The sequence below is a fragment of the Corvus cornix genome, chromosome 1 (assembly GCF_000738735.6).
Source record: "Corvus cornix cornix isolate S_Up_H32 chromosome 1, ASM73873v5, whole genome shotgun sequence".
NCBI classification, from domain to species: domain Eukaryota; kingdom Metazoa; phylum Chordata; class Aves; order Passeriformes; family Corvidae; genus Corvus; species Corvus cornix.
Genome location: NC_046332.1, coordinates 43,022,296 through 43,048,131, shown reverse-complemented (window position 1 = coordinate 43,048,131; position 25,836 = coordinate 43,022,296). Strand labels below are relative to the sequence as shown.

General features: G+C 40.6%; 1 protein-coding gene across 4 annotated transcripts in view; it reads right to left on the bottom strand.

The window, feature by feature from the left end:
* The window catches only part of ELMOD1 (ELMO domain containing 1), a 43,569-nt gene that overhangs the window by 12,955 nt on the left and 4,778 nt on the right, over window positions 1-25,836 (bottom strand). For 3 of the 4 annotated variants that reach the window (XM_039564380.1, XM_039564406.1, XM_039564388.1), the window contains exons 2-5: window positions 15,181-15,275; window positions 5,200-5,345; window positions 5,020-5,048; window positions 3,732-3,829 (exon numbers count right to left, since the gene is read on the bottom strand). In XM_039564380.1, coding sequence (XP_039420314.1) covers window positions 3,732-3,829; window positions 5,020-5,048; window positions 5,200-5,345; window positions 15,181-15,197 — 290 coding nt within the window. In that variant the 5' untranslated portion in view covers window positions 15,198-15,275. Of the gene's footprint in view, window positions 1-3,731; window positions 3,830-5,019; window positions 5,049-5,199; window positions 5,346-8,875; window positions 8,999-15,180; window positions 15,276-25,836 lie in introns of all 4 variants that reach the window. The other variant, XM_039564397.1, reaches the window with a different exon arrangement.

The window sequence follows — 25,836 nt, the reverse complement described above, 5'->3', positions numbered from 1 at the left end:
CTCTCTAAAACTGCCTGAAAGGAGGCTGTAGCCTGGTGGGGGTCAGTGTCTCCTCGTAAGTAACAAATGACAGTACAAGAGGAAATTGCCTCAGGTTGCCCCAGAAAAAGGTTAAATTGGATATTAGGGAGAATTTCTTCACTAAAAGGTTTGTCAAGCCCTGAAACAGGCTGCCCAGGAAAGTAGTAGTCACCATCCCTGGAGGTATTTAAAAGGTGTGTAGATGTGGCACTTAGGGACATGGATTAGTGATGGATTTGGCAGTGCTGTGTTAACTGTTGGACTTGAGGATTTTAAACCTTTTCTAACCTAAATGATTCCATGGTTAATCTACAGAATCAGAGATGTGAGCATTAATCCATTTCTCACGCTGCAATTTTATCCCATTTGAGGCTATAACCCTTTCAGACAGAAAAAGCTGCACAGCATTTTCCATCCTCCTTTTCTGTTTGGTTTTTTTGGTGTGGGTTTTTTTTTGTTTTTTGGGTTTTTTAACATGCTTCACTAGCTATAGCCTCCAATTTTACAGAAAGTCTGCTTTTCAGAGAAAGCTGAAAAGCCTGACAGACTGTGATTTGCTGCAGAGTATCACTAAATTACAGCCATAATGTTTTTAACTTCTCTATAGCCTCAGAAGAGTTTAGAGCAGCACAACACAGGCTGCGGCAAAGCCGAGCAATTTTATATTAAAAAAAAAATGTTTTTAAGATCCAAGGTGCACAATACATTCAAAGTAAACCATTTTTGCACTTTATCTAAAGGCAGTCAAGAGCTCCATGCAATGTTATTTGGGTGAGGGGATGGGGGTCGAATGAACTTTCATTTTCATTAAGGCTTTGTTCTTCTTGCCAAACACAGGATGGGGGTGAGCTGCTGATGTCCCACACCTGCTCCTTGTCATCTTTGTGCTGGCTGTGGCAGCTCTCACAGCACAGGAGCAACGTACCTGGGCTTGCACCCGCACTGTTCTCAGCTCCAGGTGCTCCACCAGATGAAGGCAAGCCCAAAACTGCAGCTGGGGAACTAGATGATCCTTAAGTTCCCTACCAACCCAAGCCTTTCTGTGATTCTATCTCTGCTTCCATAGTTAGTGTAGACTGCACATGTCACCACCAGGTTATTCAACCTACTTGGTCCTACTGCTAAATACACCCTTATCTGAGAGGCATTGATAAAGGAAAATTACTGTGGGCCACGTCCTCCTCTTCAGATCACACAGCCTTCAAGAACAGCCCAATGCAGGCAGCCCTGGGATGCTAGTTCAGCTCTGCAAAGATGCCACATTAACAAAAATGACTGCATAGATTTGCAGAAACACATACAGTATGACTTGCTCCCTTGTCCTTACCCCAGGAGATTTCAAGTCTCTGCCAACACAAGGCCAGAGCTTCTAAACAAGATGATTTGGATGCAGGTTTTTTATGTACAAGAGAAGGCAAGGCATTGGATTTTCCTTAATCATGTCTAAAGAAACAGCTGACCTGCTTTTGCTCAAATTTCTCCAGAAAACTTCAGTATAAAATAAATGGCTCACATGTAAAACTTCAGTGCAGATGTCTAACGTTTAGCAGAAATATGTTTAATTTAATATAAGGACCGATTTAGGGGTAGAGTGTGTATCTATGTATGTGGCATCATCTTGCATAGTTCAGGCCCCCATTCCTCACTGTTTTAAAAATATATTTTACCAGACTGAAGGGAGTGCAAGGGGGAAAGGGGATGAAAGACTCAAATGCAGTAAAATATTGAGTGCAAGGGTTCTTGTCTAAAAATAGTGAAGCATTTGTCCTGTGCTAAGCATATGAACACCACTGGGATCAGAAAAGATAATTCAGGCGATTTTGTGTTTGAGTTGTTTGGGGGTTTTTTCTCCCTTTGTGTGGTATTTTAAAAAAAATATTATTGTCAAGTCACAGAATGGTTTGGGTTGGAAGGGACCTTAAAGTTAGTCTAGTCCTAACTCCACTGCCATGAGCAGGGACACCTTCCACTAGATCAGGTTGTTCATAGCCCCACTTAACCTGGCCTTGAACACTTCTAGGGATGGGGCATCCACAACTTCTCTGGGAAACCTGTTTCAGTGCCTCACCATCCTCACCGTAAAGAATTTCTTCCTAACATCTAATCTAAACCTACTCTTTCAATTTTAATCAATTCCCTCTCCTCCTGTCACTACAGGCTCTTGTAAAACTCCCTCTCCAGATGTCTTGTAGGCTGCCTTCATGTACTGGAAGGACAAGATCACTCAAAATATGACCTAAAGTTCAGGGTCCTGAAGCAAGGAGAAGTCATTTGCACCTCTGTTCTCTCTCTCTTCTGAAGGTCAACATTTCTTCAGAGGCCAAAGGCATGCCATGAAGAGAATCAGAGGGCAATCTCTGGTGTTATACAAAATAATAATTTCTTGTTTTCTCCTGAAATCATTCCATCCATTTTCCCAAGGGTCCAACACTGAGAAGCTAGAATTTGGATCATCCTGACTGCTAAACATTCCAAGTACTGATGTCCACAGGACAGGCTCTGAGCTGTGCACATTTACATCCTGCAGTTTTTCCTCATATGTCACCTTTACTAATTTTGCTATTGCTGGTTTTTTTTCTGTATTTCAGCTATCAGCATCCTGTGTAACACAAGAGTACCAGTGCTGTGACACCCTCCTCAGATGGCAGCCTCTCAGAAAGGCCTCACATCCACTTGAAGCAGCTGGTCTTTCATCCCTCCCTTTGAACAGCATGTGGGCAGGGCCAAGAGACACCCCTGGAAAAGCTCTGTGCTCACTTCCAGAAAAAATTCAAAGGGCTTCTCACCTATGAGAATGAGGGGTTCTCTTCATTTTGTTTCTGTTATTTTCTTCCCTTCTTTAATTGCTGGGTCACCATTTTTAGAATTCTTGGTAGTGTGGTCACCATCACAACAGTTGTCTCTCAGCCAGACCTTGGGACCACATTATCTGTTGATGCTGATGACCACTTAAAGAAAAGTAGCTATCAATTTATGGATGCCCATTTTCAATTATGTATGTCAACTTCAAGCTTGGGAAGAGGAGTGAACCTCAGACTGATCACCTGGCTAATACAGGTCTCAACTTACCTCCTAGTGACTCCTGACCTAGACATCTTGTGCCTTAAGCTAGGAAATGAGAGGTAAAGCAACCACAAAAGTGTTATCATCTACTCTTGAAATACACACTTGTAAATTTAATGGTTGATTGTCAATCTCTTCTTACAGTAATAAATATCTTCTTACAATAATAAATATAAATAAATATAGTAAAAAAGTGATGTTATATCATTAAAACTTCTGTTTGGATAATTAAAGGCAGTTTTAAAATGCAAACCAGTACATGTTTATATCAGCTAAACCAGGATGTTTTCTTCCCTACTCAAAAGGCCACATACAGCCTTTCTAAGAAGCCATCACTGTCCCTGCCAGGATCCCTGGTTTGGTGGTATTTTATCCCAGGGGAAATGACCCCCATAAATCCATGCATTGACAATATACTAAGACAGAACCAGCTAGATAAAAAACTTGGGACAAGTCACCATTAAAAAATCATTCATTCTTACATTTGTTTTTTTACGGCAAAGCTAAAATGAGAATTTTATGCTGAGAGACAGGATTCGTCTTCAAACTGTGTGCCACAAAAACTATGGAGAACCAGTTCTCCATGGACCTAGGCACTGAGGAAATCAGTAATTCCCACTTGCTCTGTAAGGAAACTATGAACTTACTGTGGATTTATATCTGGATTAATCCTTTTCAGCTCCATGATGTCATCTATTGTTTTTTCAATAGCATCAGGGTGAACATTTACTGATGTTTGCAGCCGCTAAAAAGAGGTTTTAAACACACATTAATTCCTTTAGAAGCTATTACTCAACAGAAGTTAACAATGCTAAATTTGATACCCGAAAGCTTCTACATTAAGAGCCCAGAAGACCCAACTCAACACATGTGCTTATCTTTCCAAACTATTCAACCCTACTGACTCATTTCAGAGCACTTGCCCCATAAGAACTTGAGTCTCTTGGCCCTTGTAGTCAGTTTATTGCATTTCTGTGGTAGCTGTCAGTGAAGATGATCAAAGGCCTCAGTGCAGATCAAGAAGCAGCTTCAGACCATCCCCCTAATTACACTGGAATTTCTAGCCTTCATTTGACATTCCCTCTCTCCACATGTTGCAGTAACACAGCAAAACATTCTTTCCTTTCTTTCACACATAATTGCTATTTGTAGAAATGCCCCTGGAAGTTCAGTATTCAAAAACCAACATGCCATCTGAAAATTTAAGAGGTTCAACTTTCTTGTGCTTTGTCTCAGAACTACAGACTTGCTTAAATGCAAGCTTTTAAATAAGATTCTGCCTTTCTGTTTGTGCTAGAAATACATTTGGAAGTACTATGCTGAACTAAGAACTCCATGACATCATTTTTGCTAATGCTGAGGTAAGCTTTTCAACATCACTGACTCTTGTGACAGAATTTAAAGGCTGAAAGATGCTACTTAACATATACACAAATGCCTTAGAGAAGAATTTAGATTAGCATAACCACTAGTACAGTAAAAGGATGAAGTGAGAGAGGCTTGTCCTCATTAATGCATTTAAAAGGAAAGGAGGGAACAAAGTTGGGAAAGTTCCTTTCCAGACAAAAACTTACTTTTTTCTTCTAAGTTTGCAAGTGACTGACTGCAGATTACAGATATTCTAAGACAGGATGAGGAATCAAGCCAAGAACCATAGATTACAACACTTCACTCTCATCATCTCCACCACGGCAAATTTTTCCCTTGATTCCATCCTTGCCACGGTGGGCCTGTCCCTGGAACACAGGACACTCTACCTGACTTTGCAAGATCAACTGCTATTGCAGACACAAGACCCTCTTCAGTGGAAAATGGTTTTAACGTAAAATCATATCAAATCTTAAAGTGATTTTTTGGGGTGAGCAAAGAGCAGACTGAACAAACCAACAGCACAGGACACAATAGAAAAGGTGAATAACAAGATCTTTCACTCACCTTGCTTTTTGAACCTTTCAGGGATGCCTCTGTAAGGGAACAGTATTTGAAAGCATCATGTCAGACGAGCATTTTGACATTGGATCAATTTAACAACTTACTTCTGATAACAATGGCATGCTATTTTTAGCACACGCAGAAAGTTACAAAGGTGTGCAGAACTAAATATTTTGCAGTTACCTATTTTCATAGTTCTGGCAGCTCCAGGTTTGGTATTGTAACAGATCCTTTGCAATTCACATTGACCTGTTAGTTTCCTGACCACAAATTTCAGGCAGCGCCACAAGCATTTGCAGTAGAAGTACAGGCATACCTGGACAAACATCCTGGCAAAAGAGGAAGACTGAAAATAAGAGTCTGGAGCAGAGTTTATTTCAACCTGTTAACCACCCAAACAGAAAAGACTTCCTCACCCCAAACTCCCATTGCCTAAGGGCACCTTTAGAGCAAAAGCAGCAAACACACTACAAACATTTATGCCAGTAAATGTTAAATGGCGCTTTTCAGTATCAGCCAACGAAACAACCCACACAGAAAGCACCACAACTACAAGCACAGAATAAGTAAACTCCAGAGGTTTCAAAAGAGTACTTATAGAAAACTCTTTGCCCTCTTAACATAGAAGACTGTATAGTTCCTACCGATGCTTTGGGGAAACAGGACTACATGAGCAGGCAGTACAGCTCACCCTGATACGATGGATGCTGAGAATCCAAGAAGACACTACACCCCAGCTTAGTTTTGCCTCAGCAACCATCTGCTCCAAGAAGAGTGGTTAGTTATCCTGACAAACTTGACATGCTGAGAGCATTCATGTCAGGTCCCCAAGAATGAAAATTAACGCAATCAAAGCTTCCTCCCTTTCAAAAGAAAAGGTGCTTAAGGACCTTTCCTGAGGATTGCCAGTTCTTCCCAAGATCAGCTGTTACACAGCACTGATGCTGCACAATTTCTCAAAGTATAGAACTGACAGTAAGCCAAGAAAGCCTTTATTTAGCTACTGCAACTAGTTTTGAGCCTCAGCAACAGAAGACAGACTTCGACAAACTGGATGTATTTCAGTGGAGATGGTAGGGCTGGAGCAGAAACCTGTGAGGAGAGGCTGGGAGAGATGGGCTTGTTCCACCTGAAGCAGAGACAGGGGATCTAACAGCAGCCCCCACTGCCTGTGGGAAGATCTTGGAGGAAACAGAGCTGGGCTCTTGACAGTGCAGGGCCAGTAGACAAGGGACAATAGTCCTAAGCTGAAACACAAGAGAATCAGCTTGGTGAAGAGAAGCTTTTTCCCCTCGAGGACAGTCAGGTAGTGGCACAGGCTGCCCAGAGAGGCTGTGAAGTCTCCTTCCTCAGTTTTTTAATCCTTGACTGGAAGAAGCCTCAAGTAGCCCAGTCTGGCCTCAGTGCTAACCCTGCTGTGAGAAGGAGGTTGGACCAGAGGCCTGCTAAGGTCCCTCCCAGGTTCAGCTGAGATCCTACAAAAGCCCACGTACATGAGAAACACTCTATTTTAAACTTGATTAGCATTACAGCTGCTACCAAAGCCCACATACTGCTACCCCAATTACACAACACACCCCAAACCCATACTTTTTATGGGAAACAACTTATTTGGAAATATTTTATCTTTCTTGTTTTTCTGGCTATGATGGCACAGATCCTGCCATGTTACCCAACTATCTGTCAACCTCCTGGGGTGCACATGGATCCATCCACAGTCCCTGGGTTCAGAAATACATCCCATAAAAGACAAATTGCGAAGAACTAACAGTAGGAACATTGCCATTTGGGCCTGGTCCTTGGTTACAAGTGGTTCTGCTAGAACAGGGGGATGGAGTAGATGACCTCCACATGTGTCTTCCAATCTCAACCTCTCTGTGATCATATTCTGTGATTATATTATAGGAAAACATCAATACAACTTTGATATGCTAGCTTGCCAATAAATATTCACAAATAGTTTGGTCCATTATGTTCTAAGCCTGTGTGTATGAATATTCGTCATTAGCCAATTATTTTCTGCTGTTGATGCTTTCAAAGGACAGTTATTTCTTAGGAGAATCTATTATCCTTTTCAATAGACTACAGTGATTATTTCAAAATACTGAATTCCAGATACTCAAATCAGTTATAAATACGTATATGTATGTATGTAAAGCTTGAAGAGCTCCATCACTTGCTAAAAACTTCCTGAAGGGCATGGTGTAGAAGGATGTTCAAGGAAGGGAAGATGAATTAATGCGTGTTAATGTCCACACAGGAGTTTAATCTGCTTTATGTTACCTTCAGCTTAATCATCTTTGAAGGGGGATTAAGCTATGGGAACTAAAGACATTTTATGTCTAAATGGAAAGCATCCACACAAGTATTTAAAATGCTTTAAAAGCATCCACTTTATCTTCACACTTTTAGGTAATTCACTTAGTACTCCCAAATGCCTGCATGCAGGCAAGCCTCCTTGGTTTTATGCAACAGGAAGCCTCTATTTTAGATATAAGTCGACACCTAAAGAATGGGGAATCAGTCCCATGATGGAATCAAGTTTTAGACAAAAAAAGAAGTTTCAGGTGCTAACATCAAAGTATTTGGGTACTCCCTCATCCCTGACTCAAGATGAGATCTGTTCAAGTGCCAGAACACACTAGTGTGAGGAGCTAACTTGTGCTTCACAGCAGGTTATCACCTTCAATATTGAGAACAGCACCAAGTACCAGGAGGCAAGGCCATCATCAGGCAAGCAGCCATTTTTTAATTTTCCAACAGTCAGAAATAGAGTAATAGAATCAACACAGAATGATTTGGGCTGGAAGGGACCTTAAAGATCATCTTGTTCCAAACCCCCCAGTCATGGGCAGGGACACCTTCCACCAGACCAAGTTGCTCAAAACCCCATCCAACTGGCCTTGGGATATAAGTATATCAAATAATCAATCTCAGATAAAGTTAACAAATACCTTCAACTGCAGCCTTTAATAGTGGCTTGGAAAACCCCATAGGCTAACATTGGGCATTTTGGTTTTCCAGTAGACATCTGGTATCAACCTTCACAGATCTGAGTAGTGCCACATCCGTGAAGAATTCAAATATAATCTATAGCCATTCCTTAGTTTCCTCAGCACAACTCAGCTCTGTAGTCAGGCTAAAGGCACAGGAAAACACCAAATTGAAAGGTGGAGTATGGTAAAACAAAGTCCTGAGTTTTCATCATAGATTTGTAGTAGGAATTAGAGTTGCTTTCTTTCAGTCTGCTTTGTTTCCGAATGTAAGGTCTCTTTTAAAGCAAAAAAATACAGAGAGCCCATTTATATGGAAGATGAGAGGAAAGACTCACTTAAAGTCATGTTAACAGTCCATGTAAGATTTCCTTCTAGTGAGCAAGATAGCTCCTGTAAAAACCACATGTCCTTTAAGAAAGTTCATGCCTATACTTAGTTGCCTCCAATGCTGAAACATGACAACCCATTTCATTAAAAAACATTTTGATTACTATATTGTGGATAATTGAATACTGCATGTTGTGGATAAGTTTTGGGGGCTTAGAGGAGGGAAGGTATCAGGTGCATTTGAATTACATATTTTTGCCTTAGCTCAAGGACAGATTTGCAAATTGAAGGGAAGACTCCAAATGGGATAGAGCTGTGACCACATAATTGCAACCACTTTCTCCACTAAAGCTCTGCTTTGGCTGTGGTTTGCACAAAGATTAATAAAAATTAATCTACTAAAAACATGACGCTACAACACACAAGCACTCCTCCTGTGATTCACTAAAATATGCTTAGCAGCTATTACTAATAAACCAAACACACACTAATTTTGACTAGGTAGCTTATAGAAGAAAGTTAGCCTTTGTGGGTACCTTCAGTTTTCTACTACTCATCCATCTCAAGCTTACAATTGTTGAAACCTTCCATTTGTAACACGATAGACATAAAAAGTATCACAAGCTGTTTATAAAAGGGAATTCTTGCTTGCAGAAATCCTGTAATAAAAGCACACCAGTAATTATGCAAGACAAGTTTTATGCTAGCCCCTATGCACTTTAGAACAAAACACAGTGTATCAGGAATGGGAACCCCCAAAAGCACAGCATGAGCCACATGTTTGACTGTGGCACAGCAGCACTAATTTCTGGTTTGTTTCAGAGCTAACTTCCAAACCTCCTCTCCACTTAGTCTCCTCCGTGGTTTTTTTTCTTTGGTTTGTTATTCTTGTTTTTTGTTTGTTCCGTGGGTTTTTCCCCACCTGCTTGCCTGTGCAGGTTTCTCAGCACAGAAAATAGTTTATGTGGTCATGTACCGCATTATTTCAGATCCTGAAGTGAGGTTTAAGAACAGAAGTATTCCAGGAATGAAGGCATTCCTCAGAAACTCACACTTTACTCTTTCCTATTTCAATCCAAGTTCCTTCTCCTGTATTCCAAGCAGCTGTAAAGAGCTGCATATTTGTGTTTATACATGCATTAAAACAGCTCATATGAACATTTATTCAAGTAAAACAAAGAAAAAACTGCATAATAAGATGTCAAATCAACATTTGGTTCCCTTGCCAAGGATGCTGTATGACAAACCCAATCAAGCAAACAATCTCTATCAGCAATAATGGGGCTCAGAAGAGATTCTGGAGAGCTCTCTTCCATGACAAAAAGGACAAAGAAAGGGGTTTCTACAATTGTTCAGATCCTTGCAAGACACAGAGCAATTTAGAGCCAAAACCAGCACAAAATAAGAGTACTGCTGCAGCAGTGACAGTACTTCTATTTTCCACAGCATGTGCTGCTCTGCCTGGGGAAAGCAAGCACGTGGCAGTGACCAGCACAGAGCTCTGAGCACGTTGTTTCTCACCCCAACACTGCAAAGGGAAGGACATGAGTGGTTTTCAACAAGGCATTTCCAGGTTTGCCCTCAACTAGCCCAGCTGATGCTGGGACAGTGTGATGGAAATGGCACATGAGATGGCTATTAGAACTTACATCTCTCTCCAATGACAGTATGACATCACATTTTCATGGAAACTGGCTTTTTATTTAAAGGTGACTGGCCCTAAACAACCTTCTCCATGGTAAACTGTCAGAAGCAAAATTGAACAAAACTTTCCAAAGTTGCCCAGAATTTCTGTGAAGCTCTTTCCTGTGTGATCTGTTCACCTAAACAGCAAGGTGTATGTATAATGCAACACAAAGTACTTCCTGAAGGGATGTAGGGATTAATTACTGTGCAACATTTTTGAAACTAATAAAATAAAAGGTGCTTATTCCCTCCCTCAGTAATTTCAGAATTTTAGTATTTTCAGAGCTAGTAACAAACATAGGTACTCTGGATAAAATGAAAAATTTCAACTAGATATTCAATGCTAGTTACTGGACTTAAAACTGGGGGGAAAGCAAGCAAACCCCTAAAACAAAAAAAAAAACCCAAACCAAAAAGCCACCCCTACCAGAAGAACCCCAAACACAAAACAAACCCAAAACCAACCCCAAACCAAACCAAAAAAACGCACACCCCCAAAGCCCCTCTTTTAAAAGAATGAAACAAAAGTCACAAGTCACTGAGCATACTTACACATCATTTTCTTTCCTTTGTGTCCTGTTTTAGGTCCTATGGATACTAAAGATTGTTATTTTTCCTGAAGGACATACTCATCTCAGAAGAGAGTACAGTACATATCAGTATTTCCTTTCTGAGAATTCTGATTACAGTTTGAGAAGTCAAGGACACACAAGTCATGGCTGATAAGTTGTCCAAATGGGTGAGTAAGCAAGTGATACAACCCTGCTCATTAACTTGACTATCTTTGGTTTATGTGCATAATTTACAGTGTGTATACAAGGTCAACCAAGAAATGAGGTAGCAGTCACCATTTCTGCCATAGTCAGACCTGCTGTTACCTCCTTTAAAATACAAGAAATTGCTTTCATTCTGTGCCTTGGCAGACTTGACAACTGAAATCCACCTTATCTCCCCATTTAGACATGGGAGCAACTCACCGTGGCAACTGGGGAAGACATAAGAATAGATTTTAACAGCAGCTTTCCACACATTCACTGTTCTTGCTCTTTGCTGATGTGATTTTCATTTTATCTGATATGACTCCAGTACACTTAAAATCTGCTAGTGCTTACAGTCTGCTTTGCAGTAGATCAAGAAAAGATGTCAGATTTCTAGGATTTACTGAAAAAAACCTAAGGGTCTACTAGAGTTGTTTTTTCAAGTTATTATTTCAGATGTTTAAGATAAGTTACAGTCAAAGTAGAAGTGTTGTTGACAGATTCCTCAGAACCCCTTTACAACAAAAAGAGAAAGCCCTGAAAGATTAAGTATTTAACTGAGAAACAGCTTTATTTTTTCATAAGTAATATTTCAGATGTCAGAAATAATTCATATCAGAGCAAGCTGGTTTCGGTTTCCTTTCTGGAAAAGAAAAGAAACCTAAACCAGCTATTTTCATTTGGACATCACCTTGAATTGGAAATATGAGCATAAGAGTCTAAATTTAGGGATTTAGAGCTACTCCAACTACTAGACGGTTTAACAGACAGACTCCTTCTCCAACCAAGTTGGGTGGGAGTGATGATCTGTTAGAGGTAGATCCCTCCAGGGCCAGTTGTGTGAGGTTCAACAAGGCCAAGTGCCAGGTCCTGCACCGGGGTCACAACAACCCCAGGCAGTGCTACAGGCTGGGGGGCAGTGGCTGGAAAGCTGCCTGGTGGAAAAGGACCTGGGGGTGCTGGTCAACAGCAGCTGAACATGATCCAGCTGTGCCCAGGTGGCCAAGAAGGCCAATGGCATCCTGGCCTGGATCAGCAATGGTGTGGCCAGCAGGACCAGGACAGTGACCGTCCCCCTGTACTCAGCACTGCTGAGGCCACACCTCCAATCCTGTGTTCAGTTCTGGGCCCCTCACTGCCAGAAAGACATTGAGGGGCTGGAGCGTGTCCAGAGAAGGGCAACGGAGCTGGGGAAGGGTCTGGAGCACAAGTCCTGTGAGGAGCAGCTGAGGGAGCTGGGAGTGTTTAGCCTGGAGAAAAGGAGGCTCAGGGGGGGAAACTCATCGCTCTCTACAACCACCTGAAAGGAGGGTGTAGTTCTCCCAAGACAAGAGAAAACAGCTTCATGTTGTGCCAGGGAAGGTTTAGATTGAAAATTATTTAAAATTTCTTCACAAAAAGAATTGTCAAGCATTGGAACAGGCTGCCCAGGGAGGTGGTGAAATCACCATCCCTGGAGATATTTAAAGGAAGCATAGATGTGGCATTCAGGTGACATGGTTTAGTGGCAGACTTGACTGTGCTGAGTTAATGGTTGGATTGAATGATCTTAAAAGTCTTTTCCAACCTAAGGAATTCTATGATTCTAAAGAAATGGAACAGGTTTTTCAGGTAGGCTGCAGAATCTCCATCCTTGGAGGTGCTCAAAATGTGTCTGGATGCAGCCCTGAGCAACCTGCCATAGCTGACCCTGCTTTGAGCGATGGGATAGGACTTGATGATTTCCAGAGCTGTCTCTCAACCTCACTAAACACTTACAGCAAGATGGATTTGAAATCCACTCTTCAAAGTTCTCCTTGGGTCTCCAGGTGAATATCTGCTGCATGAAGTTGCTACAGGTAAAGTACTGTCACTACTTAGAAAGCAAAGTCAAGGTTATCATAACTTCAGAGATGAAAGCCCTGTTCCTCTCACCATCTGTTTTATAGCATTTTCCATGTTGCAATCAACAAAATGACTTGCAGTTTGTGCAGACTTAACTCATTGGTTTTAAACACAAAGATAATCTATGCCATCAGCATCAGCTACTCTGGGGTCTGTTCCACGTTGTGCAACAAGGAGAACACTGTGCCACTGAGCAGTCCCTGCCACCAGAATTCTACATTTCAGCCATGCTTTTGATCTTCAAAAACAGTTAAGGATGATTTAAGCTCCCAGGTGGTGCTGCTATTGGTAACAGATAAACACGGGGACACAATATACGTTAACTTGTTTATTTTCCAACTGATTTCCAAGCTGGAAGGCTTAGTATCCTTGTCTTGCACATATATGTCCCTGCAGTTCCACACTTCACTGCCTTATTCCCCATCACACAAACCTGTGACTGCAGGTTGCAACACATAGAGCAGAACTCATTATCCCCAGTAAGTGCTTTTCTTGGAGGATTTTTGCTTCTTAATCTCTCTGGTTTTCTTCTATATTTACAAAATATGGGGAGGATTGTACCCTTACCAATTCATGTCAAAGGATTAACATAATATAAGAGAATCCAGATGCTTGTAAGCAAACAGAAATAGCTTTTCTATTTCAACACTGTGTTCATATTTTTGGTGCTCTGTACTCTCCTCCCCCCCATCCCTTAATCCAACTTTCTGTTCACCATTTGGAATACTGGACTTTCTATAACAAAGTCCTAGACTGTCCTGTTTAGATAAGCAACTGTTTTTCAGAAGATCCACCTTGACTATTTAAGAGAATCTAGCACCACCAAGACTTTTCAAATCTTTTAGGATTCACTGACTTCGAGAATAACATGAAGAGAAGTAGAGGGTAGTTTCTCCATGATAGCCTCAGGAGCCCACATATTCAAAATAGCACTCTTCCTCCAACATGGAAAAATCATCAAGGGGCCAGGAGAGCTGAAGGTGAGCAGAACAAGTAGTTTAACAGGAAGAGAGCTGCAGCTTCAAACTTGTCAACAACTCAGCTTCTCCATCAGGAGGGAGTAAAGTTACTTCATGTTCAGAAAATACCACACCATTATGGGGGCAAGCTGTAACACCCTCTGTGATCCCAGCCAGAGGTTCTAGCCCCTCTCACAGGATGGTAGAGTCCACTTTACGAAGGACTCATGAACCAAATCCCATATGGCATCAATTTGTGACCTTGGGTCAGGCTGCTGAACAAGTCTGTACAGAGAAAAAAGGTAAAAATTATAGAGACAGGACTGTTGAGAAGGAAATAATTAGGAGGATTCCAGAAGAAAGGCTCTGACATGAGATTACAAAATTGTAAAGGGAAAAAGCAGTGAAGGATGTTAGTCAGGCTACTTGTGAACTTTCAGGTCACTGGACCAGCCCCAATGGAATTGGTGGAAGACCTGGGACCACCCAGGACCTGGGGCACAGAGCTGCAAGGATCAATTCTTTCCCTCCTGGCTGGTGCCTATCAGGTGGTGAGCACACCAATGTTTAAATTAAGGCTCAATTCAACCTTGGCTATGTTTTGTGGATGTTAGGAAACAAATAGTTGCTTTATACTTCTGGTCTATGTCCTGCTTACAGAGTCCTTTTGCAGCTGGTTCAAGATACCTGGGGAAGCTGGCCCAAACACTCCACAGAAATGCTTAAGCCATGTCTGTCTTTGCAACAAAACCATTACAGATGATCAGCCTAAAGGTAATGATGCTGATATGCATAGTGTTTAAGATTCTTTCCTACAAGCAGTCTAAAAAGGGAGAAAAATATAGTGACAGATGCTCTATACAGAAGCATATGTTTCAGTCCTCTTGAAAAGATTCCTCCCATACAGACGGAATATGATTTCTTTGGTTTATACACAAATCAAGCTCTTGATCTGCATTAGTTTTGAGAAGTGTTCAAATCCCTCCACTAACTACAGAACAAATGCAACATGGGCTTTCTGCACCTTACATCTGTTGTCTGCAAGTCCCCCATTCTATCCCTGGTTTATAGGGAAACAACTGCAACCCATATATAGGAGCAAGTAATTAACATTTCTCCTGAAAATTGAACATAATCAGCTTCAAAAACACTTGCACATCTTCAGCAAGCTTCTCTGCTTTCACAAACAACACTCCAAAAATCCAGAGAGTGGACAAGAGCAGGATGGAAAAAACCCGATGTTTTTCAAGCTCTGCTCTATATTACTACTTCTTCTATTTTCCCCTGACATATCAGGCACTACTGATTTGATACATCACTGCTCCAATCCCACAAGACAGTTCCTACATTCTTTGCTTCTAAAAAGAACTGCAAAGGAAAATTTAAATTAAAATAGCTTTAATTAAATAGTGAAATCTAGGTGAATGGGAAGCAGTCTAGTATAAACTAGTTTACACCTTCTGTAATACTTGTAACAGCTAAACCACTTAGCTCACTGCAGCATAAAAGTAATTAGGATAATTCAACACTTTTGAGAAAATACAGAACAGTTACCTCAGGAAGTGTTTCATGGTGATGGTTTGGTTGGTGTTTCTAGAGCTGTAATATATTGATCACTGATGACCTCTTCTTCACAGGTGATATTAGTGCTGTAGAAATAGAATTGAGACTTATTTACTGATAGAAAAAAAAAAGTGATACTTCAGTTTTTTAAAATTGCTCTTGAAACAAACACCCATGGAAATACAAGGGAAATACGTTAAGAAAAAATCTCATGTAAATAAAAACAAAATGAAAAATAAGGTGTTCACACTTCAGCCTGAGCACATACTTTGACCAGACTATACTACCTGTGTGTTTTTTCAGAGAAGTAAAAAACTTGAATGAGAATACAGAAATAAGTGACAAGGCTTGAAGAAGTACCTAGACATTTTCAAACACTTGTGTTCTTTGAACACCTGTCTGGTTCACAGCAGCTCCCAAGTGGCAGCTTCAAGAGACATTCAGTTCACTCTGCTGTTGGAAGTCCTCTCTTCACCATAATTTGCATGCTACATACCACAGAACAGTAAAATACGCAGAGTTGGAAGGGACCTAGAAGGATTATCGGGTCTAACTCCTGGCCCTGCTCAGGACACCCCAAGAGTCACACCATGTGCCTGAGAGTGTTGCCCAAACACTTCTTTAATTCAGAGTTCTTAAAATACAGTTGACCGGGCTGCCCATTGGTTCTGTGATCTAGTGTCCTACAGTTAATGTTCATTAATGTTCATTAATGTTCATGAGAGTTCCAGCAGAGGAGAACAGGAAGAACTCGTGAAGAAATTTCATAAATATAACCCTGTCTACGTACTGTAGACTCTCCCCAGTCACCACCTCTTTACTTTAAGTTTCTAAAATTAAGTATGCACATACAAGTGGTATTTGACTAAAAGATGCAGACTTTTCAAATTACTGTACTTCATGTCCTGTAAAAGGCATTAAAACTTTTTTACTTGCTGCCAGAAAATGGGACACTGCTACACATGTCTGTTATTGGGACAACTTAATCCAACACTTAAAGGGAACAAGACCATGCTTTTGAGCTCTGTACTAGTACAAACCACACACAAAGGCCTGAATGAAAGTTCTTTCATTAAAAAATCATTTAAGACCCCATTTTTCCTTAGCACTGCATGTTGAAAAGTGCTGAAGGCCTTAAGAAGTCTGACTTCTTTTGTCACAAATTTATAAATCTAGAGAACCTCAAACCTGTTTTCTTCTGCAGGATGTATCAGCACTGATAGAATAAAAATCTTCTTGCCCTACCATGTTCTCATATTCTTTCCTCTTTGTAACTTGCAAGTTTTATATTGTGCTATTGCCTGCTGACAAGAACAGAACAAGCATTTAAGTTCAGAAAAATACAGCTATCTTGTTGGGTTACATCACATACAGCTTGCTAAAAATATATAATCCCTGAACTGCGAAAGCTTCCTTCATTTATATTGTTTTTGACTGGCTGAATCATGTTGCTGTCCTCTGAATACAGCTGTAATTGGTGCTGGCTGCAGTGACACCTGCTTGCAAGGGCAGAGAGATGCTAACTCTGGTTCATTAATGAACACAAGAGGCAGGCTCCAAACACTTCCTGCTATAGCTTTTGATAGGTCTTCTACGACAGCGAGTACAGAAGATAGGCAAAAACTGGAGGGGATGTAACCTGCTCCCCTTCTCCAGTCTAATAATTTGCTGTTTAAAAGATACAGTTTGTGAAAGATTCTCACAGCTGAGTCTCAGCGTTTTAACATCAACTTGAACAAAGGAAGTTCCACCACAAAATTTGACCCATAAGGGCATCAGTGTAAGGAACACGCCAGAAGTGCCAGAAGCTGTCAAATCAACCCCCTCTAAAAATGCTAGTCTCAGCCTCTGAGGTCAGCTCCTTCTTGATTCTGACCAAGGTCCTTGCTGAAAATTATGCTGCTTCGTTATTACTGCTTTAAAGGGAAGAGAAGTTCCACTTCCTGCACCTTCAGAAATGGCTCATACAAGCATGGCACGGTAGGAGCTTCAAGATACTATCTCTTCAAGAATAGTTACCAGCTACAGACAATTATAAATTATAAATTTGTTTTGAATGCTCATTAAAAATTAGAGCATCTCTGTAGCTCTTCAGAGACACTTGTCTTCTATGCAAAAAGCTAAACTCAAAGGAAGGTAGTTGATTGAAAAAAAAAAGAAAAGCTAAGTGACACAACAAGCATGACAAGTGGTTAAAAGCGCCTATTTTGGATGTCTTCAAAAGCCCACACTTGAAATTACAAGAATAAATTTTCCTTGCTCTCTCTCCCTTTTAATTAAAATGTATGTGGGGAAGTCTATAGAAAGAAACTTTACAGCTGAAGACCTGATGCCATAGAAGTCAGTATCAAAGCCCTTCAACTTGGAGAGAACGTGCTCACCCTGCAAGTTCAACAGCCAGCTCCCTACAGTACAGTCCCAGCTAATAACTGGGTCCATAGGAAGGCCATGGCCTCAAAAGCAGTTTCCTCCACAGGGGCACAAAGCAATCAACTTCCACCTGACTCTGTTAACAAGAGGGCTTCAAGATCTACAGGCAAGACTTCCAACTCAAACAAAAGTACAGGGTATCTATGCTGCTGTCTTGGTTCATAAGGTAAAAAGTTTAATTTTTGTGTGTGGAACACAGCCTTTCTAAATGCTGTCACCTGCTAAGTACAGAGATAGAAAGCAATGCCATGCTCTCCAGTTCTTGCAACAATTCACTTCTGTGAACACACACGTACACATGGCATTAAGCTATTTACATCCAGGCTAGACTGAGAAGCTGAATCAGAAGGTGAGAATTTACAGTCATCTTTAAACAAGTAGGACTGGAGGGCAGCATTCTCTATTTCCATATACCTCCTTAAGCGATCCTCTAGTGGAGTTCAGTAAAGATTTTCTGTGAAGAAAATGGTATTTAAACTCTTTAAAAAGATTGTTACTAGAATTTACAGCTAAGTTCAACTATTCATAAACCTGTAAAGCCAGAAGACCTAATTTCTGCCAATGTCTTTTTATCTCAAAATGTAATAGACTTCTCATAGATGAAACTTTACTTCCAGTGAGGTTGTTCTAGCATCCCAGTGAACAGGAAGAACAGCCCTAGCTTAGAATGGTATGTTCTATCAGCAATTCAGAATTTACCCAAAAACTCACTTGCCATTAAGTGTGCTTAGAAAAAACCCAACCCAAACCAAAAAGCCACACATTCATTTTTATTCAGGGAGAAGGACTTGACTTCCAGCCTCCTGTTTTCTTTAAGAAAGACCTTCCTCAGCAAGTTGGATGTCTGCAGATCAGGAAGGCTTTCAAGGTCCACTTGTAGGAAAGAAAGACACATGAGAAAAAAGATTCTCATCAACAAGTGATAATCTTGTTGATAAATGTTTATGAGTTTGCTGAAAGAAAGGGCACAACAATTGTACAATTCAGTTGAGGAGCTGACAGCAGTTATGGATTTGGAGAGACTGAAATACAAAATTCTGAAGACTCAACAGCAGGACACCCAGAGACAGCAAGTGCTGGGGAGCAGCCAGTTTGCTCCAGCACCCACCCACTGCTCAGAGCCTGAGTTTGTGCTTTTACATGGTTTCACTCACATGAACTTGTAGCTGTGGGTTGTTTTACGGCTTAAGAAAATGTTCCAGCTTCATGCTATACACGCAGTTTCTCACTAAGGAACCCTCAAGATACTTCTCTTCTTCTGTGGTCAGTTTGTCAGCCTTTCCTGATTTTAAGTCATGCGGCTGAAATAAGTCTAAAGACAAGTAGATTTGACTTCGTTAGCAATTTTCCATTAACTTCGTAGAAGTTAACTGAACCTGCAACTACAGAAGCCTCTAGACTCAATGTTTGAAGGGCACCTTTGAATGCTCTTTGACAGGAAGAGACTCATTCATGTTCTAAGCCTCTATATTGAGAATGATGGGGTGAGGATCAAGTTTGGATTTCCCATACGCTCAAGTTTTCAGCTTGCAGGACTTTATCCCATACCACATCACTTCCACAAAGCAGCTTCCTACTCCCTCCAACAACACACCCACGTACCCATCCACTGCCAATTGTTTCATCCACTTTATTTTAAACTAGACAGCAGTTTCCCCTCCTAAAACTAACCACAGCTTTTCTTGGAAGAAAAGCAGTACTACTATAATCACATAGAACAGCAAAAGACCTCTTGCAAGATCTGTCTGAAAATATAAAACAAGCTTTCCTTAAATAAACACCAGCTATTTGAATTTCTTGTGACTATGATCTTTTTAGTAGTATAGCAAGACATGCTTCAATCTGAAAGGTTAACAGTTGCTGGAGGCTTAAAGAAAACAAGAGTAAGCCTTAAACATCACTTCTTTATCTAAAGCTGAGGCTTTGCTTTGTTTGTCTTCAATAAAACTGCAGATACAGCTGCAGGGAAAAGTTGTGTTATTTAATATAAAGCACCATACTTTCAGAATAAAATATAAACCCAAGGTAGTTTCCTTCACAATTTTTGTTTTGCAAGCTAATGGGTATTTGCAACCTGGTATATTGCAAACACTTTAAAATGTATATTCCAATTATAAAGAAAGATTAGGTTTGCTGAAGAAAAAAATAAATCAGAAACATAAATGTGAGCAGGCTGGATATAATACTGGATATATATAATATAATATCTTTTGTTTACATGTATTATTAGATTACCAAAAAAACCCGAAACCAAGTAATTTATTTTTAAGTTCAGTTGTTGCAGTTTTAAAGTACTTTCTTCTGAATGCCACCACCATGAAGTTGATTTCAGGTTGCCACTTTTCTTTCCAGTGGTATCCTGGGTTGGCATCTACTCCTCATTCACCTCAAAAGCCTACATTTACTTATTTTTGAGGGACAATAGGCTTGAGCCTTATGTCACCGAAAGTGTTTTGCTACTGTGTATTCCTTTTTCTTTTGCTGATGGGAATGTTAGTGCTTCTGTGTCTCGAACACCAATCTGAGATAACTAGAATTAGAAAGGGGAAGAATAGCTGATACAAATTATGAAATGTCCCTTGAGGTCCTGGAGGATAGCAAGCTGGCTGGAAGCCAGCAGGATGCAAAGACAGACAACAGCACTCTGGGCTGTATAAACACAAGCAGAGCCAGTAAGTAGATTGAGGGAAGAGATTATCTTCCTCTACTCAGCACTCTGGGCCATATTTAGACACTGCCTAGTTTGGGGCCCCAGCAATACACAAAAGACACCAAAAAATTGAATAGAGTTAAGCAGAGACCACTGAGATGATGGGGGTGAGGCTGGGGGAGATGAGTTTGTTCAGCTCCAGGCTGGGATAGCTTTGAAGGGGCACAACAGCACCTCCAGTGCCTAGAGGGATGTCACTGAAAGGTCAAGAGATGGACTCTTTACAGCAGTGCAAGACAGGAGGGGGAAAAACAACAGGCAAAACTTAAACAGGAGTGGTTCAGTCTGGATACGAGGCAAAAATTTTTTCCCAAGAGGACAGTCAGACAGTGGCACAGGTTGCCCAGAGAGACTTTGAGGTTTCAAGCCCCAACTGAATGAAGCTCTGAGAAGCCTGACTTGAAAGCTGACCCTGTTGTGGGCAGGAAGTTGGGTCAGAGATAGTCTGAGGTCCCTTCCAGCCTTTGAGTCTCTGCTTCCCCCACAGTCACTCCCATGGGGCGATCTCAAACATCCTGCATTATATCCAAATACCCTTAGTACTATGGTGCTATAGAGATACAGCTGACAGGGTGCTCAAGTCCCTGCTATTTTATCAGTTTGAGAGCTACCTGCTTCTCAATAAATTCCTATATACTTTGCAATGTTTTCCAAGAAACAAGCTTAGCTTTAGGATGGAACAAAATCATTCCCTCTCTCATCTCTCACCACCACTCCCACCAAAAGCCTCCACCATGAAATTTGACCACAAACAAGTCTTATTATGGTCTTACAATTCAAGAACAAGAGTCTACAAGAGTCATGCCAATATCAGCACAACACACAAAAAACCCAAATACAAATAAACCCAAACAACTCTAGGACTCCAGTTTGGCAAGCCACTCTAATTCTAAGCAAGCATTGTTTATCCAGCTATCCCATGGAATAGACACATACCTACTTGCATCTTCCATCTTGCATTCATGTGCAAAGGTGGCATAAAAGTCACTTCAAGTGTATTAAACAAACTAGTAAAAACAGAGGATCTTCAGCCATCTCATTTACAGCATAATCATTTATTGGTCTTTGAATGTTATAGCAAGAACACTGCTCAGACCTCTCCAACTCAGAGGACATCCTGGGAAATGCTTGTGTGAGCTCAGTTTCCCATCTCAGTAGAGAAGGGTATTTTCATTTCCATGTAGCCCAAGATGAGGCTGTAGTCAGCGTCAAGCATTCTTTAGAAGAAAATCTTGGAACAAAATGTCACACATGATCGATGACACTAATAAGCAAGACTTGACTTCAGTCACACGGTCACAGGTAATAAGATTTTTCCACTTCTAATCACCATCACACATTGACATTTTGCATTTCTGTATTTCACTAGGAGAGTGAGGGCAAGGCTAGATATGAAGAAAAATTTAACTGAATTTTAGTCCTGTGAGCATGAGCACATACCACACAATTAAGCAATAAAAAGAAAAAGAGCCCTGAATAAAAGGTTAAAATCACAGCAGAGTTGGGGAGACAGAGAGCACAAAACCCCCAGCTTCTCTCAAGCTACAGAACAGTGCTTTGAAAGTCTCTAATTTTGTAGTTCTAACTTAGCATTTCAGTCCATTACTGCCTCTTAAAAGCATTACCAACGTAAGGAAAGATCAAGAGGGTCTTACAAGTCTCATAAGAGACAGTCACATAGGATTGTATTTGGGTTCAAGAAAACTAACTTCTCAAATCTCACATGGCAAGTTACCTCTAACGCCACTCAGTTCAGCCTACATGCTGTAATTCCTCTGCAGATTTTTGCTCAGTGATAACTCACAGTTTGATGAAGACAAAACCAAACCAAAACTCAGCATAGTAGAAGCATCTCCACCTTTCATTGTCAATCTCTGCCCTTCAAAAGAAAAAGGCAATGATTCTCTACCTGACTATTCGAAGCAAGCTAAATCCTACAAACTCAACAAAGGAGATGTTCATGCATACAGATACACTTTGCACATGGATCTGTGACGATAATCTACTTTTACCAATTTCTATTAGCTCTGCTCTATTACAAGGTTGAAAGATGTAGAGGACAAACCTATATGAAGTCACTTCAGGTCACTGGTGAAGACTTTGCTGGGTACATTATATTTCTAATAATATACGAAGCTAAAAAATAGAGGAAGCTCTTCACAACCTAGAATACCACAAACTTCTAGAAAGGTAATCACATGCCTAAATTCAACAGGAATTAAAGTACCCAAGTCTTGTCTCTGTCTATAGTTTGTCCATTCTTAACAAGCTCACTTTACATATTGAAGAAAGTGTGTTTTATCCAGAAGGGGACTGAATAAATGACATACCAGGTAAAAATGAAGTTCTCATTCTTGAAAACCATCTTCAATGTACAGCAACCTCCTCCACTGCCCTCCTTCACACATTAGAAAAAGGCATAATTTTTAGTCACTTCTCATGAACTGTCACTGGACCACTGATGAGTTCACCCGGGAGAACAGCAGCTTCATCTGGGTGGCTCACGTGGGTCTACATGGTTTGCAGTGGGATGTTTCTGGCCCACTTGCTCTGTTTCCAGACACACTGTACAACAGCTTGTATTGCAAGGAAGTCTGTTCTAAATAAAACATCACACTTCGTAGCAAAAATCCTTCAAGTTTAGAATAAATCATACAAGGCTAGGTGCATCAAATCCAAAGAGGCTGCCTGGCTACCTTCCAGACTAATTACTGCAGAAGTTTCATGGAAAAAACCCCAAAATTACTATTTCTAAAAGTGAATGACTGATGTGCTTTTGCTCTCCCTCCCTTCTTGGTTTCCACTCCATTGCCTAGAGACGAGTGGAGGGCACAAGTTAAAATGCAAAGATGAAGTATTCGTTTGCCATCAAAATAAACTGAAGTCTAGATTTCCTTTACGGCCCTATCAATTCCTTCTTTGTGGGGAAGAAACATCATCCTATCAACAGGTTACATACAGATCTGCAATGTCAATAGATTTACACCAGAGATTCTTGTTCTATCCATTCCCCTACTTTTCCAACGTCTGTTATATTTGCTTGGACCAAGCAGAGCTAACTTACCCATCAGATTAATACAACCTCACATCAAGTACCAGCCTGAAAGCATGTAAAACTAAGGACTGAGATTTAGTTTGTTAACTGACCCTTTCCCTCCAAAAAAGTTAAGACAAGGATACCAGAGGTGTCAGGACAATAGCCAAACTCAGCTTTCAGGCTAGAGGAGCATAAATCAATTTACTTACCCAGGAACCTGGTGAAGATCAGAAACAAATCATAGTGATCTAACAGAAAATTGCTCCATGTAGTGCCATTTTCCCATCATTTCAACACATTACTTTGGCATGGAAGTGACAACTTTTCCACAGAGCTCTGAGAGACAGACATGCAAGAGTAGAGCAAGTAAGATCCATTAGAGTTTCTGCATTTCCATCTGCAATTTGACTAAGAAGGGATTCAAGAATGATGACCTCCCATGCACTAAGCCAGTTAGATGATGTTATGGAGCACCACACTTGTGAAACCATAAGCATCCTATAGGAAGTATTATGCACCAGCTGTTTGCTGCCTGCACTCCTGCAGCCTGCAGAGGGACCACAATAAATAAAGAACAATCTTATTCAGCAGATGGGAGGATCTAAAATCCCACTGCAGTTACTTTGCAAACTTCATGGTCTACAATTTAATCTCCTGGTTGCTGCTCAGTGAGATGTTCTGCATCCCAGGAGGTAGGAAATCAGGACAACTCCAAGTACATGACCTTGTTGGAAGCTCTGGTTATGCATTTGCTGCCCAGAAGGACATGTGCAGGATAGATTGCTCTAGTTTTACCAATGTCTGTGTGAGGAGAAGTGGAAGAAATAATCTATTTTATCACAGAAACCAGAAAGTTTTCTTAAGTTTCTTTAATATGTATTGCAAACTCCATGCTCTGGTTGAACCAGGTTTAAGCCCTTCTTTAGGGAAAAGTTTTGAATGGCAACACAGTAAAAAAAAAACCAATAAAAAAATTAAAAAAAAAAAAAAAAAAAAAAATCACTCTAGGGCATCTATCCAAATCTGTTGTCCAGACAAGCCTATGTACCAGCAACTATCAGTTCAACTTGGAAGAGTCACGAGTATTTTACCAAATTTTTATCTCCATTAACAAGAGCTGTGAAGAACTGTAAAAATGACTGCACTAAGACTCCCTTCACCTTTCTGTAGCTTAAGATACCTCCAAGTAGCATCCGTCAAACACTGCTTCTATAAGCAGTGGAGAAAGAAAGCTATGATGGAGTTTGGTGACAGGGACATTCATAGAAAGGAGGGATACAGAAACACAAACACCACACTAACACGACAAAGTAAGAGCAAAAGGTGATGAAGAGGTAAAAGGTAAAGATGGAAAGAATGGTTTGAAGGTCAATAAACTTACACCAGCTGGTAAGCAAGACTTATGAAACACACTTTCAAGCATAGCATAGGAACCAGTCTTATGTGGCAATTGCACAAAATGTATTTTCTCAATCAAGTAGGAAAAAAACCTGAGTGACAAGGGAAGTGCAAGGTGCTGTGGTGCTCTTCTTCCCTCTGTCACTTCCTGCTTGGTTCAACCAGACCTTTACTTTCTTTCAGGTGCCCAGTCTCAGACAGAAAAGGATGCTGGCAAAGATTTGAAGTAGAAAACTGGAAAGAGGGGAGAAGACAACGTGGAAAGAAAAGACAAAGAAGAAACATGAAGACCATTGAAAACTGTTCCTGCAACAACATTCCAAGGGAAGAGGAACAAAGTGGAGCAGAGAGGAAGACAGACTAGCACAGGATGATTGACAGGATTGCCATAATGCATTTACTCCTAACACACTGCAACACTGAAAATCTTCTTCCTTCAGAGTCTCCTTCTACTTAGAAAAGTGGGCATACTTTTATTTTTTATAGTCTTACTCTTTACCTCATAAGTGTAAAGTGATAGAAAAACTTCTAAAAGGAAATAAATTAAACAAGTTTCCAGAACCCTTGTAGCAGATATACCCATAATAATTCAGTAATATGAACTGATCTTATCCTTGAGATGGTAACCTATACCAACATAGCACCTGTTGGTCAGGACAAAGAACGTTCAAAGAAGAACATGACTATCTCAGACCACTGGAGATATTGTTGTAGTCCTACGTGAAAAAGTTGGGAGTAGGTTGTGTGGCATTCTCCTAATTTGTGCTTATGGTATGTCCTGCTTTCCATGTCATCTTCTGGGAGCACCACCATTTCTTTCCCTTGCTCACTCAGTTCAGCAAGAACTCCTTTTTTCCTCCTTCAGCCCATCTGTTCTCCTCAGCCTGCTTTAACACCGACAGCGTGAGGGCCTAGCAAGTCCAAAATTAACAAACTCCACATTGATTTTAGTGTTTCAGAGGAACAACCTGTTTGATGGCACACATCCAAGCCAATGTTGATATGGATATAGCTTTGTGAGAGCAGAGTGGGAGAAGGAGTAAGAGACTTGCTCTTATAACTGCCTGCCAGA